Source organism: Opisthocomus hoazin, chromosome Z (genome assembly GCF_030867145.1).
Source record: "Opisthocomus hoazin isolate bOpiHoa1 chromosome Z, bOpiHoa1.hap1, whole genome shotgun sequence".
Lineage (NCBI taxonomy): Eukaryota > Metazoa > Chordata > Aves > Opisthocomiformes > Opisthocomidae > Opisthocomus > Opisthocomus hoazin.
Window position 1 is genome coordinate 20,101,596 of NC_134454.1, and position 18,307 is coordinate 20,119,902.

General features: G+C 35.2%; 1 protein-coding gene across 3 annotated transcripts in view; it reads left to right on the forward strand.

Moving 5' to 3' along the window:
* The window catches only part of KDM4C (lysine demethylase 4C), a 281,173-nt gene that overhangs the window by 231,413 nt on the left and 31,453 nt on the right, over nt 1-18,307 (forward strand). For 2 of the 3 annotated variants that reach the window (XM_075410592.1, XM_075410593.1), the window contains exon 18: nt 14,970-15,155. The exons of the other annotated variant lie outside the window; for it this stretch is intronic. In XM_075410592.1, the coding sequence (XP_075266707.1) occupies nt 14,970-15,155 (186 nt within the window). The remainder of the gene's footprint in view (nt 1-14,969; nt 15,156-18,307) is intronic. 3 annotated transcript variants of the gene reach the window in all.

An 18,307-nucleotide genomic window follows, 5' to 3' on the forward strand; every position in this document is an offset into this window, starting at 1 on the left:
ACACACTGAGAACAGATTTTATTAAATTATACTGAACTTTGCATAAATAAACACAAAGCATACATATCTCCTCCCCCCCAATATTTTCTAACTACCAACTGTTTCTTGTACCAAACAGGCTTGCTTTTGGTTACCATATGGTATACCAATTTAAATGAGAATACTTGATTGGATATTTACAACTACTTTAGTAGTCTTGAGGATAGTCATTGAGTACACAGCTTCAATAAATTATACTTTTATGTATTCTGTTATGTATCCTACCATCTTTTGGGGGGTTTTAGGGAGTATATTTGAAGGAAAGAATAGAGAGTCTGTTACAAAAATGCAGCAAAGGACAAAGAAGTTGCTCAAACAGTTAACTTTTACATAAAGGGTAGATAAAAGATTGCCGCATCTGTGCAGTCATATTTATACTTTGTGTTGACTAATGAGATGACCATGTTGCTTATTTAAAAATAACTTGTAACATTGAAAAATATCACATATTTTGAATTAAAATGACTTTCTAAACTCCATCAGTTCAGTGTGCAAAGTGTAGTAGTAAATAGAAGTAGTTTGTGAGCACGCACCTGTTTCTTTTGTCCATTTTCAGTGCAAGAAAACGAAGTTCATGATACTGATATAGCCTAGTCTCCCAAAGTCTTATAGAGTAGTTCATGATAGTTCATGTAGAGTCGTGATTTCTGGCAGTGGAAATGGGGTGACAGCCATGGTAATAGAGGTTTACAAAAACTGAAAAATTTTCAGTGGTTTTGTTCAAACCAGAAGTTTGCCTGATTGCTGATAGCTAAACTCATCAACACTTTGTTGTCATTCATTTTCAGCTCTAGATCACACAGTATCTAGATCACACTTTATATCCAATATCTCCTGGGCAAAAGGATGTAGAGGGGATTCACAAGAGTTTCCACTTTCACTGAGCCTTTTGCAGCAAGGAAATAGGATTACTATTTTAAAGAAGGAATGAAGATGAGTAGAATGAAATTTGTAAAAATTGCACTTTAGGAGAAAATAGTTTCCCTTTTGCTTTTTGATTGTTTACATTCTTAGTCTTTTTCTGACTTACTGCTAAATATCTCTGAGAACTTAGGGCAGTCGTCCACTATCTGTTTCTCTGGGCAAAGTTCCTCAAAGCTTAAAAGGTGTTTGTTAACCAGAAGTAAAAACTGAGTAAAGTAATGAAGTAAAGTTGACTGAAGTTAAAAAAAAAAAAAGAGTATTTCTGAGTGAAGCAGTGAAAGCAATAATGCATATGCTTTGAATCCTAAATGTGACAAAGATTCTATGTCCTTTCCCCTTTTCAGATTCTTTCATTTGATCTGTTGGAAATAGTTCTGTAAAAAATTAAAAACCCGACTGTTTTACAGTGTGATTTACTAATGTGGCCTCATCACCATTGAAGCTGCTATTTGTAGTGAGGTTATAAATGAAAGGTGAACCATCCTTATGGACATTTAAGTCTACACCAGCAGTGTGAAGTGGGGAAGTAAGTTATGTCATCTGTGGACTTGACTGATCTACAGGAATTCCTAGGAATCGGAGATGCTGTCTTCACTCTTGCTTCCAGTGATTTTTTTGTCTTTTCTGTGGGACATAGATGCTCAGTGTTGCCTCCTGTGTGGTCTCAGGCTATGGCGATCTCTCTCAGAAAGGAAAGGGATGCTGTCCACAGTGTGCTGAGCCAAGTAGACTGTATCGGAAGATATGTACTGTGTGTGCCCTCACCAGACAGAAATCACAGGGGTTTATTAGTCTTAAAATAGCAAAGACCTGTGCAAATAACTACGTTAAGAATTCACCTTTACCCTGAAAGCTTAGGTATCATGAGTGCCTCCATATCAGTGTTAGCTGTACTGTACTGTGAGATCCTAATACCCATGTCATTCTTTCTGTGGTGCTGAGACACCATGTTGTGTGTAGATATTTGACAATGTATAGGGTGGAGGAATCTTTTGTGTGCTATCTCAGTTACTGCACAAGCATTTAGAAATTTTTAGAGATCACACATAGATCTACTTGGTGATTACCAGGATGTTTAGGAGCTAAAGCAACCAAATTATTCTTTGAAATATTATACTTGTCTGCTCCAATAATTTATCAAGATGCTTAGACATATGAATGTCATGTTCAAATCAGTGTCAGAAGTTCAAGCCAGATTATAGTTTAATAAAGGGTTTAATTGAATTCTGAACAAGTTTTGAAAAATATTTTCTATGATAGACAGGTTTTCAAAAATTCACTGATTACTTGGCAGTGCTGTATTAGCAAATTGTTGTTATATTTCTTTCTGGAAATATCATCGGCTATGGCCTTTTATATGACATGTCTTTACATCGCGAGGTGTAATTCCTTCCTTCACCTGACTTTTATAATGTATTATGCCATTAAGACACAATGAAGCATCTTTTAATGGTCCATTAACACAAGAGTTGGGTGCACAGTGTGGAGAGAAAGAACATCTTCTAGAAGCCTAACTAGTCAAAAAGAAGTTTTGAAAATTGATATCAAAAGTCAAACTATATGCTAGGTCTTCATCCTGTTCTGTGACTTTTTAAATATTGGGCTTTTATACTTTTCTTCATATTGTTGGTGATACAGCGTTTGGTAGGGAACTTTAAAAAATTGCCTTTAAAATTAAGTGTGTAGTTAGCAGTTTATTTCCCGGTGAACGAGTCCCACATTAAAAAAGAAGTTTGTGATGCAAAAACAGAAGAAAAGAAGCTCTCAAAATTATACCCTGGACAACTGGGCCCATGGGCTCATAGGCCAAGGTTTCATAATTTAATGAAATTCTGTTTACAATGAGAGGTGATTCTTTCTGGGAAAGAAAAGTATGCAGCCCGATGGCAGAGATGCTGAAACTGATATTTTAAAATTGAATAAAATGATTTGCATGCTAAATGCATCCACTTAGATGAAATAGATGGGTCAGACCGCACGCTGGACAGGTAAAACAGACTTTTAAAATTTTACTTTTTGTAATATGTTTTTAATGAACTGGACATCACATTAGAAGAGAGTACAGCTTGCCCTTCAATAGCAGTCCTTGCTAAATACTAACACTAAACAGATCAATTGTGAAAGATTTCCCAGAGCGGGAAATTAGAAAATGAAAAATATCAGGTATAAAAATGTGATGAAAAGTCTAACCTCCTTCAAGCCTAATCACTGTGCCTGAATAGCTGGGTAAAGGGGAAGACATACTGAACAAATTAGAAGTATAAAAATTAAATATATATTTCTATATGAAATGAAATTTGAGTTGTATACAGGAAATAGTTGAACAAAACATAATCAAATGCTATCTGTAGGTGGTAGTTCTGTTGAAAATATTGAAAAGACACCTTTCTTTTTATTCAGATTCTCTTTGAACTGCATTGTTTTACTTTTCCATTTGCTTTTAGAATAATATGTTACATTCCAATAAGTAAATAGGATTCAAAGCCTGTCTGTATATGGAATTAGAACTGATACTGCAGAAATAATCAGTAATTACAGGCCTTTGTAATGTTTGTTCATTATTCTGATACAAAAGAATTCCACATTCTTGTGTCAATTTCCATACACTCTGTGATTTGTGGCAAGATTCCCGTGTGAGCTTCTTGCAGAAGTATGACATGTACATGTCAGGTATATTTGGTCCTCATATGAGTTTCTACAGTACTAAACTGCCTGTCTAGGTGAGTGATCTAAGTTCAAAGCAGGAGGAGGGAACCTATCTCTGTTTGTCAGAATCATTCTTAGGAGCCATTGGAATCTCAGGAACAAAATTAATTGTCTGACTTGCAGTGCATTACTCTGTCCTTTGAGTAGTCTCACTTGCTGTGTCTTGGGCTGCAATAACATCCATAGCAATAAGATGCTCTGGATTAACTAAATACTTATATTCTTCATGTTGTGTGTGTTTATGGCATAATTTCTGAGGTATGGGAGGGGAATTATGCCTCATGTTTGAAAAATATCTATAATCTGAGTCCTTAGGACAAAACAATTTAAATCTGCATGTGTTTAATGCAGTAATAAAAACTGGTGTTTATTTTCTGATAACTATGAAGATAATATCAAAACCAGCTAAAAACATCTGCTAGTTTAGCTAGTGTTGGGGTGTATGTTTTTTAATGAACAAAAAATGCATAGTATGTGAAATTTAACTGGTAATTATTTTTTTTAAAAGGTGCTGTCTTTCTCCTTTCCCAAACTTTTCTTCACTTTCCCTCTGCTTCCTGCTTTCCCCTCTTCCCCCTCCTCCCTTTTCCTGCTTTTACCCCCCTTTTCTCTTTTTTCTTGCTTTCCTGCTCTTTATCTGCCCGTACCCCTACCATTTCCCCTTTCTCCCCTTCCCTCACCACCGCTTTCTCTCTTTCCCTCTTTTTTTTCTATAAACGTGAAAAATTCTCAGTCTCTTCCCATGTCTGAGCAAGATAAATGAACTAATTTAAAATATTTTCCATGCCTCATCTGTCCACTCCACAAGCTGTCAATGAGCTACGATTGGGAGCTTTCATGCCAATAGTCCACAGTGAGCAGTTGTATTATTTTGAAATAAGAATGGTGTTTCCACGGCAAACCTGGAACGCTTTGCAGCTGTGCTGACATTCTCATACTTCTGGGTTTATGCAAGAAAGATGACACTTTATGAGATTATTTTAAAGCAAAAGGTCATTTGCCTACCTGCCCAGGATAAAGCCTTCATATTCGTCTTTTATTTTTTTGTCTTTTGAGGGAAAGCAACAGGAAAAAATAAAAGAGAAAAAAATAACTCATTTTAAACATATTTGAATTTTTGCTTCTCCATTTTTGCCAAAAATTGTTTTAACCAGTAAGTATATTAATAGCTAATATGTTTCAATTTACAGGGAGCAAAGGTTTCACAAATTTTTGTAAGAGCTAACTACTCCAAGACACTGCTAACCCTCTTCTGCAGTGGGATCTGATTATTCTAAATATTTACATAGTGAAGTTCATACAGGACTTAAAAACGAGGAAAACGTTTAGAAATAACTTACTGTTTCTGAGATACTACAAACTGATTCATTTTAGATTGTGGAATTTTTTTAACTTCTTATACTTAATACATTTTAAAACGTCTTACAGAATGTCAGAACTTTTCTGTACTGCCTTATCACTTTTCCCTGTTCAAATGACACTATTTTCTGGTTAGGTATAATGTTAACATCAACTCTGCTGAAAAATGGATTTTGGCTTTTGGCTTAAAGCTTCAGAAATAATCTTTTCTTTGTAAGCTATGCAGTCCCCAAAGCTTTTCAGAACTGAATATATAGTTTCTGTGATGCAGAACATGTTTAAATTGTGTGTGCCTTGACACCTTCCTAAAATTAAAAAAGAAACAAAACAAACCAACTGAAAAAACAACCCCCAAACAAATTAAAAATAGTCCCTACCCCTTCACCCTTGAATAGCCCTTTATTTTCAGTTTTGACTTAAGTTCTTTCTATGCTATTGTCAGCACCTGGAAATAGCGTGAGTCACATTTGCTCTATTTACTGTAGGGGTGCCAGGTAGTTCCTGGCCAGTGGCATACCCACATGAAATGGTTTTACTTAGCCTCCTTTTCTGATAGTGTATTCCGTCCACAGTATCTTCCCTTCAACAGAGAAGAACTTGACAAGCAGCTGTGTCCTCTTTCAGTGTACTTCACAAGCGCAGTATTTTTCTTCCCAGAAGCAAAGTGCATTCACCTACATAATTGGCCATGACCCGTTCTTGTCCAGAGGACATATACTGAAGTCCATTCCCATTTTCTAATCTTTTCAGACATAAAAAAGCACATTACTGTCATGCTAGTAGGTAGATGAAATTTTGATATACGTTCTTTTATTGTCATCAGAAATTTCTATTTGAGCTTGACAAGATTCTTGTTTCTAAACATTTGAACATACATCTCTTAAATGCTATACGATGTTCTCTAGTAATTTTGTTTTCTTTGGGGGGTGTATGTGGAAATACCTTTTAAATTTACTGGTACCGCCTTACGGACTTGCTGTTCTCAGAAGGATAGAGAGTTTATTAGATAAGACATTGTGATACCTTTATTTTGATAAAGACTGTCTTTGTGTTTTTTCATTTCAGTAAATTGCTTGCAGGATATTGCTAAAAATATAATCCTTTCAATTCTGCGTCTCAATGTTACAATTTTAACTGCCCTTATTAAAATGTTAAATTCTCTTTGTGTGTTTCTATGTATTCATATGAAGTATTATGAAGCAATTATTATAAAATAAATTATACAGAAACAGTGATCTTCTCTGTGCTAAGTATAAATAATAATATTACTTTCCAGAGCAGTGCTTTGCATTAAATGGCAACTTGCAAAGGAGTGGTGTTTGACATGGCCGTGCAGTCTCCTGAAGTTCTCTTTTCATTGTCTGTTTGGGACTTTTCTGAGTTAGAAAATTCTAGATGTCTTCTCTAAATACTTCGTGTAGTCGTGCTCTGTTTTACTTGGGGATCTGGCTCTTCTGAAATCTGAAAGTTGAAATTGGGTTGGAATCTGAGAACTGAAATATAAAGTCTGCCACTAGATTTTGACTTGATTGGCTTTGCAGAAGAGGACGTGGAGATTATGATGGAGAAGTTAAACATGAATCAGCAGTATACTCTTGCAGCAAAGAGGGCCAACTCAGTCCTGGGCTTGATTTGTAAGACTGTAGCCGGCAGGCCCAGGGACTTGATCCATCCTTCCTCTTTTTTTGGCATTTCTAAGACTGCACCTGATCTCCCTGTTATTGGCATACAGGAGCAAGTCCAATGGAAGGTCTCTGAGGTGTTCAAGGCTGGAGCACGGGACATATGCAGAGAGACTAAAGAAACTAGGTCTGTTCAGCCTGAGAAGGAGACACCTTTTTGCAGAGATCTTACTGCTGTTTATGACTAGGTAATCAAAGGATAAAGGGAAGATGGAGACATGCTTTCTGGAGGTGCATGAAGATAGCTTGAGAGGCAAAGAACACAAATCAGAACATGGTAAATTCCATTGTTGTATAAAGAACGGGTTTTCTTACTACGAAGGTTGGTGGTCAAACACTTGAACAGGTGCCCAGCAAAGCTGAGGGATCTTTGTCCTTAGAGATGTTCAAAACTCAGCTGGACAGGCCTTGTGCAACCTGATGTAGGTCTCCTTTGGCAAGGTGTTGGACTACATGACCTTTGGAGGTCCCTTCCAATCTCTGTTGTTTTTTGACTCTATGGAAATAGTTTAGCTCTCATTTTGCACAGTAGTTTTGTCTGTGCACTGTGTACTCCAGCTAAGAAGTGCATGGTTGTGACTGGATGACTGAAGTGTAGAAAAGAATCTGAAACAACCATTGCCTTTAATTTCCGGTAATGTCTGTAGGAATCGGCTGGAAAGACTGCAGTTACAACATAATACTGGGACCTCTAGCCACCATATCTGGTGGAGGCTGCAGCAGAGAGGCATTGAATTCATGTCTCATCACCTTTTCAGCTTAAATGGCCTTTCACAGCTTGTCAGGTATTTTAACCTTTGTATAAATGGCAAATCTGTTTGAACTGGTCTGTGCAAGTCTAAAGGAAAATTTTAACAAAAATGTTTTCTTCCTGGAGAATATAGAAAATGAGCCTCTTTCCAACATCCCATATTTATCTTCCTGGAGTTTTGCTCTTCAAATACCAATATGAAACATTTCTTCTTGTTCATTGCAGGATGCTTGAAAGATGTACTGAATAGAGGCACAATGCTTCTATAAAATAACAATTTATAAGGCTGAGTGTTTAATTGTTTATATGGTACAATGTAGAAGCTAAAAGGTGAAAATTGTGGGGGAAAGAAACCCAGAAAAGACATGCACAATTTCAAAGCTACAGAGGAAGAAGCGTTGTCTGGCAAAAAGATTTGTTTTGTTCTGTAATAAAAACACATTTGGAAAAGTATATATGAATACATAAAAACTAGAGTTAAGCTGAAATCATGAGAGTCTCCTTATAAAGTGAATGCTCACAGTCACATTAATATTTCAGAACAGATGTAGATATGAACCGGGCAAAAGAAGAGTTAGAATGACTAAATTCTCAGTGTCACCTGGTGTGTATGAATCTGGAAGCAAGTGGCATAGTATTGTTGTGTTCAATAACTATATGCTAGCAGCATATTCATTATACATGTAGGGATTCTTTTTAAAGCAGATGTTGGTGATTGAATATTTTCCTTTTAATATTTATTGATAGTAAGATTTTGAGGATATAGTAGAGATATGTGGACATGGTATTTTTATCAGTAGATCTCTAGGGTAGGATTACAGACCTCCCAAGTACTTTCTGCATATCTCTGACAGCATAGAGCACTAATAGTACTACTACAGAATGAAAAAAAGACAGAGAAAATTACAAAATTACAAATATCGAGGACTGCAAGAATACTGAAAATAAATACACATCAGTTTACTTCCCTAGACACAGCATAGTTGTAGGTATTGTGGTGGTGAGTACCACTGCGCAGGCAACAGCTGGAGCTCTAACACGGTCTTTTATTTCTTCCTCTTTGCCTCACAACACTCACCTTTTGCCAGCTGAGGAGATTACACAGTGTATCACAGGAACATAAACCTTTACAGGCACTTTCTAAAATACAAACTTCTTCACAAAGTATTTTGTTTTCTGTGATTGTTTTTCTTTCTCTTTTAACCTACAGTGTAAGGACTCTTTCATTACAATCACACAATCTGTGCTTCAGAAAAGCTAAGGGTTTTTTAACTCTGCACTGTATGTTTGTTTTTCCTTTCCTATGAATTAAAAAACTACTGGTGCCTTAGCAGTTTTACTGAAATAGTAGATGTATACTGCATTTATACACAATTTTGGCAAGTCCTGATAATATTTTAGCAGCTCTTAAAAATGTATATTAAACTAATATGAATATTTGGTGCCATTTCAAGATCTTTTCATGTTTAATTCAAAGTTGAAAATGACTTGAAAGCTCACTCATTGAGAGTAGACCCAAAACTACATTATTTCAGAGTTACTAGAAAATAAGATTTCTGTTTCTAATTGCTACTGATGTGTGTTATGTTTATTTCTCTGGTGGAATATATGACTAACAGAATTTCAACTGCATCAAGATAGTGTCTGCCATCTTTAATTTGCCATAGCCCCATGCTATAAGCAGACTTACGGAGTAGTAGGAAATTGCAAATCATTTTCTACAAGCATTGTTTCTTCCCCCCCCGAATTACTGGCTCTTATGTTTGAAATACCAGAGGGATGCAAAACAGTCTCTAGATACTTTATCTGACAACAGTCTTAGTTAATTTTAATTAGTTGTCTAAACATGCTGAAAAAAGAAGTGAAATAGAAATTCTTTTTCTTCACATGTTCTGATTCTAAGCTTTGTCAGTTTCATAGCTGAAATATTCAGCTTTGTTTAGATTAATCGGGAATAAACAGAAACGTAAACCGAAAAAAAGTAATGAGCTCGTTTCCATAGAAACACACGATGCTCTCTGGCAAAATTAAGTGCTGACTTTGTATTCTGAAAGATGGTTGTGCAGACAACATGTGCTCACTGATCTGCAGATAATGTGTCAAATGTCTTTATAGTATGTATCTTCTGATTGCATTGTGTGGTGTTAACAAATTTTTGTGCCAGTACCTTGCTACCAACTCTTGCAGTATGAGTCGACTGTAATCTTTTCTCATGTCTAATCCATGTCATGGCTTTGGACTGTAGAAAGAAAAGATTAGTTTCACTGTGCATTTTATACAGTATGTCTCAAGTTACAACAGTTGATAAGCTGGTGAAGCACCTTCTGTCAGTACACACTGTGAAATCTTTGCTGTGTTCAAATCTATGGGTATTTTACTATTGGTTGCAGTAGGACCAGCGTTTCATGTCTAGAATGTGATCATACCCAACAGCAATATTCCTTGTCTGGTAATATAAATTCTGAAGCAAAGCAGATTCATTGCAAAATGCAGAGGTGCTAAAGCAGATCTTATAGGAAAAAAAATATTATCCATGATTTTTCATTAATTTCCTAAACCTTACAATGGTGTCTCTGTCTCAGAGTTTATTTCTGATGATACCTAGAAGGTCAAAAATGCCAAATTTATGGAAGAAGGTGAGAATATGCAGTTCAGTTACTGACTAGTAGTTAATAACCATCTGCAGCAGTAGAAGAAGAGCTCTTATGTGTTGATTTTTAGTAATATATGGAGATGTAATAATTTTTGGAGGCTCTCTTGAAATAGCTTCTTTCTGTAGACTTTAATGCCTTACTATAGTGAGCTTCCTTCTTGCCAAGGCGTAGAAATACTTTCGGGAGAAATCAATACTTCACATTGTTTCCTAAAATCCAGCCCTGGCTTTCTGCCGCAACTTGTGCTTATTGTCATGAATCCTTGCATCAGAAAGCAGTATTACTGTGTCTAGTTCATGATCCTGTTAGGGACTGGAATTTTGTTTTGTAAATATTGCTCTTTTTGAGGGCAGCAATAGCGAATTTTTTATACAAGAGTGCATAAAATTTATTATGAAAGCTATCAGTGGCCTTTCTGCTGCAAAATACTGGTATCCAGTTTCCTCAGACTTGTGCTTTAAAATCCATTGTGTTTATATATTTGCAACCTATTAATATTAAAGAGCTATTCCATGATTATGAAATCCATTTGCAGCAGAATATTTTTCATTTTGGGGGCAAAAAGAGGTCATTTCATCATCTAGAAAGTTGCAGTACATTGTTCTGTCCTATATTCTTAATCTCCAGTTATATAAACAATTTTATTTATTCTCCCAGTTCATTTTGCATCTGAATCTCTGATTAAGATTGATCCTTGGCTACTTCCCCCTTTGTCTCTGCTGTGCACTAATATCTAACAAAATTTAAGTCAAAACGTCAGTCTTCCTAGCTATCTGGGATGTTTCAAGTTTATCAAGTTTACGTACCTAAATACGACCTTTGCCCAGACAGAGAGATGTTTAGATCCTATAGTCTGCAGGAGTGATTCAAGTTTGGTTTGATTATATACAATTCCTTCATTTTACAGACTTACAAAAGTCAGACTTCAGGCAAGGGTGGGAGGGAGAGTGAAGCCTCGGTCTTCACAACCGGTGGTTCCCTCGCATAATTTTGATGCCTTTTTTCTTTGGTGACCTCCAGTAATTAATTTTTTTTTTTGACATTTGTATCATAGGTTTTTTTTTCGTGTATCACCATAATATTAAAAATGTTAACCTGGGAAAAAAAAGCTGAAAAAATTCATTTACGTTCATATGCTGTAAGGTCGCAAATGAGAGTATGAGAACTACATTATTACTTAGAAGCTAGGGAGGAAAACAATTGCCAGTATGGGTCAATCACAGCATAGTTCAATTCACTACTTACAGCTAATATACAACTTGGTTACGTAGCTCAGCTAAGGTTCCAAAAGTCTATACAAAGCAGATTTTTATAGTTTGCTCTGCTTCTATTCTGTATATTCTGATTTTATTAATCAAATATGATAGATGAAGTGTTTGACTTAACATTATCAAAGCTGAAGGAGCATTTTCTCATGTCACTGAATGGGGCCATGCTGCCTGATACAGTTATGCAAGCTGTGAATTTGCTTGTACACCTGACTTTTATTTGTTCATGTGTACTTTTCAAAATTCATGCTTAAAATTGAGACTTTTTGTAAAGCTGAGGTACATCTGCATCATTCCTTTCAGTGTCGTGCTTGCACAAAGGACACGGCATCTTACAGCTAATAGGAAACATTTCATTATTTGTCAACCTTGATTCTTTTTGTGCTTTCTGAAACAAGACTGATCTTCAGAATTTTTCTGGTATTCCATAAACACAGGGAGAAATAGGATTTTTTTTTTTTCCTGTATGTACACTAATTTTTTCACTTGTTCATATCCTTGATCTTAATCTTTTAGACACCTGAAGAATGTAAGAGTGTAGCACAAAAGATTAATGTGTTTTTGGAGTTAACTGATGTAACAGCTACCTTCCTTGTATTTGACAGTATAGATGGATTCATGTAATGGCTAAAACACAGGAAGTATTTTCAATTTCTTCATGCGACTTGAAGTCTGCACTCACATAATTACATATGACCAAGCAGTATTCTTTTTACATTAGAGTAAATCTGAAGTAATTTCACTTTTCTTCAGTTATTACGGTAATTTTACACCAGCATGACAGAAATAAGAATAGAGTCAGTAGTAATTTGACAGCTTTTTTTTAAAATTACTTTTTTCAGTACTTTCAAGTTGCATCTCTGAAAAGTACTGTGAGACATAATTTTTCTTACAATATGCCAGTTTGTCTAATGTGTTTTTATTAAGTTAACCCATGCTGGAAGACTAACAGAGAAGTTGATCTGTTTTACAGGGAGGGTTGAAATTTTGCTCGAATTTCTGTGGATTTTGCCATCCCATTTAATGTGTTACATTTTCAGTTTTCCTGACTGCACTTCCAGCTTCCTTTCCAGCATCTCTCACTATCCTTGTATTGCTTTTATTTTCCTTAGCTTTTCTGCTTCTGAATAATAAACCTTGAAATATTGAAATAGAAGAACAATTGTGCATGTATATAGTTGTAAGTGCATCTTTTTTGAAGCATTACTCATGTAATGTAATGTTTTAGATTTCTGCATCTCCTGAGTTTTCATGGTACTTCAGTAAGATGCTGACAAAACTTACAGCCATATTTTAATGTTTGTGTATTCGCTGTGTTGCACAAGTGCAGCCAGTAATTATAGGGGATCAGCATTTCCTGCTGTAGCTGATTTCCTTAATTTACTGCTAGTTTTGCTGCACTGTGCTTTTTTATCTCTTTTTCCTATTCTCTACATTTTGTTTTAACTGCATTTTTGGAGTGTTTTATTCAGAACATGCGGCAGGGTTTTTTTGCCTTTTTTTTTTCGTACTCATACATGTTTCGTACTTCAGTCTTCTTTTGTTAAGCTGACTGATGAACTTGTGTGTATATCTCTGTGAGAAAGCATTTGAAAGGAGCTGTGTATTTGCATGAAGTCAGTGTCTAGACTTATACATAATAGACTTCAATTGTATTTTCATTCTGGAATTCCCATTTTCCTTTTTTCTGATTATGTATATATAAAAAAAATCCTTAAGCTCCCTGGAGAAACAGTTACTTGACTTAATCTGAAAATGGTTTCATGTGCATGAATACAAATGCACAATGAGGTGTCAGCATATCAGTGAAGTCTCTGGAACATTTCTTTTGATGGCAAAATCATCTTTACCTCTTACTAGTCTTTCAGACCTCATCCTGCTACAGCAGACTGAGCTGAGTTCTGGTCCTTCTGGTGAATGATAGGAAAAATTTTTCATAAAGTTCCAGATGCTACTCTTGTTTCTGCTTGTGCAAAGCCATGAAGGCTGTTGGCTTTCAAAGGGTGGATATGAAGGCAGAACTTGAAGAGTTTCTCATGTTCAGAATGATGCATAAACGAGAACCCTGCATGACTGATGAGCTTGACAGGGCTGGCACTTGCAAAAAGCATTATTTGAGTTACAAAGTGAGTGCCAGAAGCCATTGAAACTATGTGAATGCTGAATTATACAATAAAATTTCTGCAGATTTTCTTCAGAATGTGGAAATTAATAAATAATAGAACAAAATTTTCTGATAACCTGGGAAGAAGAATTTGATGTGAGTTAATTTGAAATACTTTGCATTATTAACCATACAGTAAAAATAAATCAGAATTATTCTTACACATGTTCCCAGCACAGGCAGATAAGAGGGTGTTTAACAAAATCGGTGACTAGCAAATTTAGAACAAATGGAAGTAATCACTATTCCAGCAGTATGTTTTCAAATTATTGAATTAACTGGTTTGTGTCATTAAATAAAATATCTGTGTTTTAGAATATCTGAGATAATTTTATGATCATCAATAGCATTTGCAGTCTTGTTAGCTATGGTGAGAATTATCAGAGGATAGTTCCTAATGTGATATAACATAATTGTCCATAGAAGTTACGTAATTATTCTATCTAGCATGTTTGTTAATACCTTTACTATTAACAAACCTTGGTGGCAAGAAACCAGTCATCATACACTTTGTCTTTTTTAGTATGGCGGAGCTTATTTCCCATACTTAGTTAACCTAGCTCATATCCCTTCATTTGTTTCATATGGGCCACTTATGTCGCTTACAAAATAGTGACAATATTTTGACATGGTCTCCATTTTGGCAAAAGGAAAAAAAGTGGTATGTCTTTACACTGTTGACACGATGTTTTAGTATGTGAAGAGGGGAAATATAGCCTACTCAGTTACCATTTTATTAAATACACAACCAGTGAAAACCAAACTAGAAAAAATGAAAAAGGGCTTAGGAATAGCCTTCAGCTGTGGAATTACGCAAAGTGTTGAGATAATGAAAACATTCCTAACTCTGAGGAGACTTACCCATGGTAACAGGTTATCTGAGGCTGTTGTAGAAACCATTTCATGAAGATCTTAGATTAGCCATCTCCCAAAGATTTTCTATGTATATATGTAGTCCAGCTTCAAAGTAGGGGTCTGGGTTAAATGATATGTGGAAGTCCTGTCCTGTCCTACATTTCTATGGGCGTATAATTGTTGTTTTAGAATATTGCTGTTACTTTTTGCAGAATTACATATAGGTTTTTCAATTTACCTGTCTTAGGAGGAGCCGGTTGATTTTCAGAGGAGTGTATGAAATTTGAAATTAAACTTTTATATAGCTATTAATATATCAGTTTTCTTACTATATCACCATAAGAAGTCATCTTCACATTAAAGAAAAAAGGCAAAAATGCTATCTATCAATTATCACATTCTAAAGTTACCTAGTAATTCATAAATGCTTGTTCTTTTGCCATACATATTGCAAGGTATAAAATGTAATCAGTGAAGCACAAGTAACTTTTCAGTCCTTGAGATACTTGCAGAAGTCAATGGAGTTGGGGTAGTATGGTAAATATTCTGTTTATTTTGCTTCTGCAGAAATGTATCTTCTGCAGACAGAGAATTAAGAAAATCTCTGGTGCCTGCATTCAGTGTTCATATGGACGCTGCCCAGCCTCCTTCCATGTTACCTGTGCGCATGCTGCAGGAGTACTGATGGAACCAGATGACTGGCCATATGTTGTCTACATCACATGTTTCAGGCACAAGATCAACCAAAATGTGGTAAGGAATTTGTTTCCTTATTTGTTAAGAAAAGGAATTGCAGAATTAAAGTATTTTTCCAGAGCAAATGGAAGAAAGGAGCTACACAATGTATTATAATAGCTCCATCTATCATATTTCCATACATAGCAAACTATTAGATTTTGAAAGCTTTTCCTTATGCCATTACTTGGGAGACATGATACTTGATATGCCTAACACATTTTTGCATTAGAGTCGTTGTTGAATGTATGGTTTTGACAGCCAGAACCAATCTTTGAGTTCTCTATTTTGTTAACCTGGAGTGTATTACAAATACCCGGATCACAGTATCTTGCAAGTACTCACAGATAAAGGATATGGTTTATGTGGAAGTTCTTTGTTCTGCAGCTAAACAGTGTCTTGCAAGTGTCCAATTATAATTATTCTGTCATCTGGCGAAATAACACTGGTATGTCATGAAAATTCATGTTATTGCAGTGCCTTTTTACTTATAGCCTGTGCTGGGGAGGAACCTTTAGTTTTAGATGAGACACAGGAAGAATTAGTTTAATGTCTTTTATTCAAATGAATTGTTACTCTCTCAGTTAAGAGAGAACTCTTACCATTTATCTTGGGCTTTTAAAACTGTGTTTTGTTTCCTAGCAAACTGGAAGGACTTAGGGTAGTCTTACTAAGCAAATAGCTTGGTAAGTTAGTCAGGTAGAGAATATGAAAGTTGCAAACTTTTAATCTCCATTATACATTAGAAGTGAAAGAAATAAACCCAGGAAATGTCTATATAATATGTGTCTTTCTCTCAAGAGGTTGTCAGTGAATCCTTGGTCTTAATGACAAGACTACTGAAGACTAAGATTTTCTTTCAAGTCTAGTAAAACGAGATGCCTCCCAACTACAGTAATCACTCCAGAATGTTCAATCTGCTGGTGGTTCTTAAAAAGGGAAACAAATTTTGGGTCCCTGTTTAAAACTTCCACAGAACTTTTAAGCCTTTTAAAGATTTTTTTTGTTTGTTTTCCAAAATGAATTAACATGCAAAGCCAGTACACTTCATGTGGTTTTAGTTTCTTCAAAAATTTTTCAAGGAAATGAATTTGGTTTGAAAATAAAAACCTTAAATCTCTAACTGTACAGGCAACTGGCAACTTAAGATGCTTTTCTTGGCTTGCTTGGAGAATATTATAATTAGTTTAAAATTACCGAGTTAAAATCAAGAGCAGTCAAAATAGGGCTGTTCTTCCCAGATATTTTCTAGTATTTGTTTGGGACGTCTCTGTACTCTAGGTGGTGGGCTTTGCATGAGTAGCTGAGAAATTGTTGCCTGATCAAATAGGACTTTCTACCTAATACTTTCTTCTAGTCCCACTTCATATGTATGTTGTGGCCACTTCCTTAACACCATAGTTTTTCCACCTTCCTCTAATATATCTCTCTGATGCTGGAGTCCCCTTATGCTGTTAAACAATGAGCATAATTTTCTTCACCTTATTGTCTGTTATGGTACTAAATGGTACATGTGCTAAAGTTGCAGATTATTTCTTCTATGTTTATACAGCACTTAATGTAATAGTATATCTGTCCGAAACAGAAGTTTTTCTGGCATTTCTCTGTTCATGTTAGATATTAAAAGAAATACCTACAAAATATTGATGAAAACCCAGCAAGTTGTTTAAGCAGAATTTATACGTTCAATACAATATAAAACAGAGCAAACTTTAGCACTTAACTTTTTTAGTGTACACTTTCTCTGGAACAGAAAAGAAGTTATTAAATAACTATTGTTTTGGAAGGTAAGAAACAAAACACATAATCATCTGAAAAAAACACAACAGTAATAGAGTGACATGGAATCCCATAAAACCCATGTTTTTCTCAGTGATTTACTTGACCTACTTTAGGTAGTGTCAAAAAAGAAAACCACCAACTATGGATAAACAGGATTTTGTGTGACTACTAGTTAAGAGGTTGTGTGAAGGATGTTCAAAGTAACTTGCAACGAGACTATCATGTCCTTTCCTGAAACTCAGCACCAAACTTTTTGAAAAAATTCTGTATTACTAACTTATTTCTTGTGGCTCAAATCAATATCAGATTTGCAGAAGAGAATGAAAAAATGTTCTTTTGTGTTTTTCATTGCACTGAAACTTGGAAAGATCAGATACTCTGTTAAAGAATCATTTACTGTGAAATTCTTAACTTCTGAGATGATGGAGATCGCCGTGTGTTTGTATATGCTTGTTATTATACTCTGCCTTTTGGATAATTAATCTAATCACATCTTTAAGCCTTTGGAAATTTTTTCACCATTGGTTTCTTGTTATGCTTTTCTTATCTATTAGCTATTCCTTCATGCAGAAATTACATTGCTCTTCACCATTAGGCATGGCAATGTATCTTACTTCTAATGAATTTTTTTTTGTTTGTCTGCTGTTTTAACTTCCTTGCTTCAAAACAGAACAGGGGAATCTTACAGACTGAAATGTTATATTCACTTTGCAAGTTTTTACAGGAATCAGATAGATTGTCTTATCAGCAAGAAAAAAAACTTCCTCTTGTATTTAGCAGTTGAAAAGATTGTACGTAAAGCCAGGACACTATTATTTCTCCTCGTTTCAAGGAAACAAAATTTTAATTGTCTGTTTTTTCACCAATATAGCCTCTAGATATTGTGCCTAAGTACTCAGTGAATACCTGTGATTGCTACTTTCTTGAAGGTTTTGAAAAAAAAAAAATAAACAATGCAAAACTTAACAACCAAAGGGTTGTTTGGGCACTAGGAAAAAATGTGACAAATAGCTATAATGGTATTGTAATACGTAAATCAGTAAGGGTGCTCAACCTATGTGCAGATAAAAGTGTATTATTACTGGTATTAGTGTATCTCTTCACCTCAGGCAAGGGCTTATTGCAATAATGAGGTGGAGTATGCATCCAAATTATTTATGGCTGTGATCTCAAGCAAATTGTGTCCAAATTATTCATCAATATACTTTCAAAAGTCTTTTTCACTGGGGATCAGATTTTGTATTGTCTCCAGGATTTTTTCCTGGAGTATTATTTTAATGTCAACCATGGAAAACACTGGTGAATCTTCTTTAAAAAAATCATCATAAAGACAATCAAAAGAGAAAGCGTAATCCTTGCATCCATATAGTGCTGCCAAATATAGTACA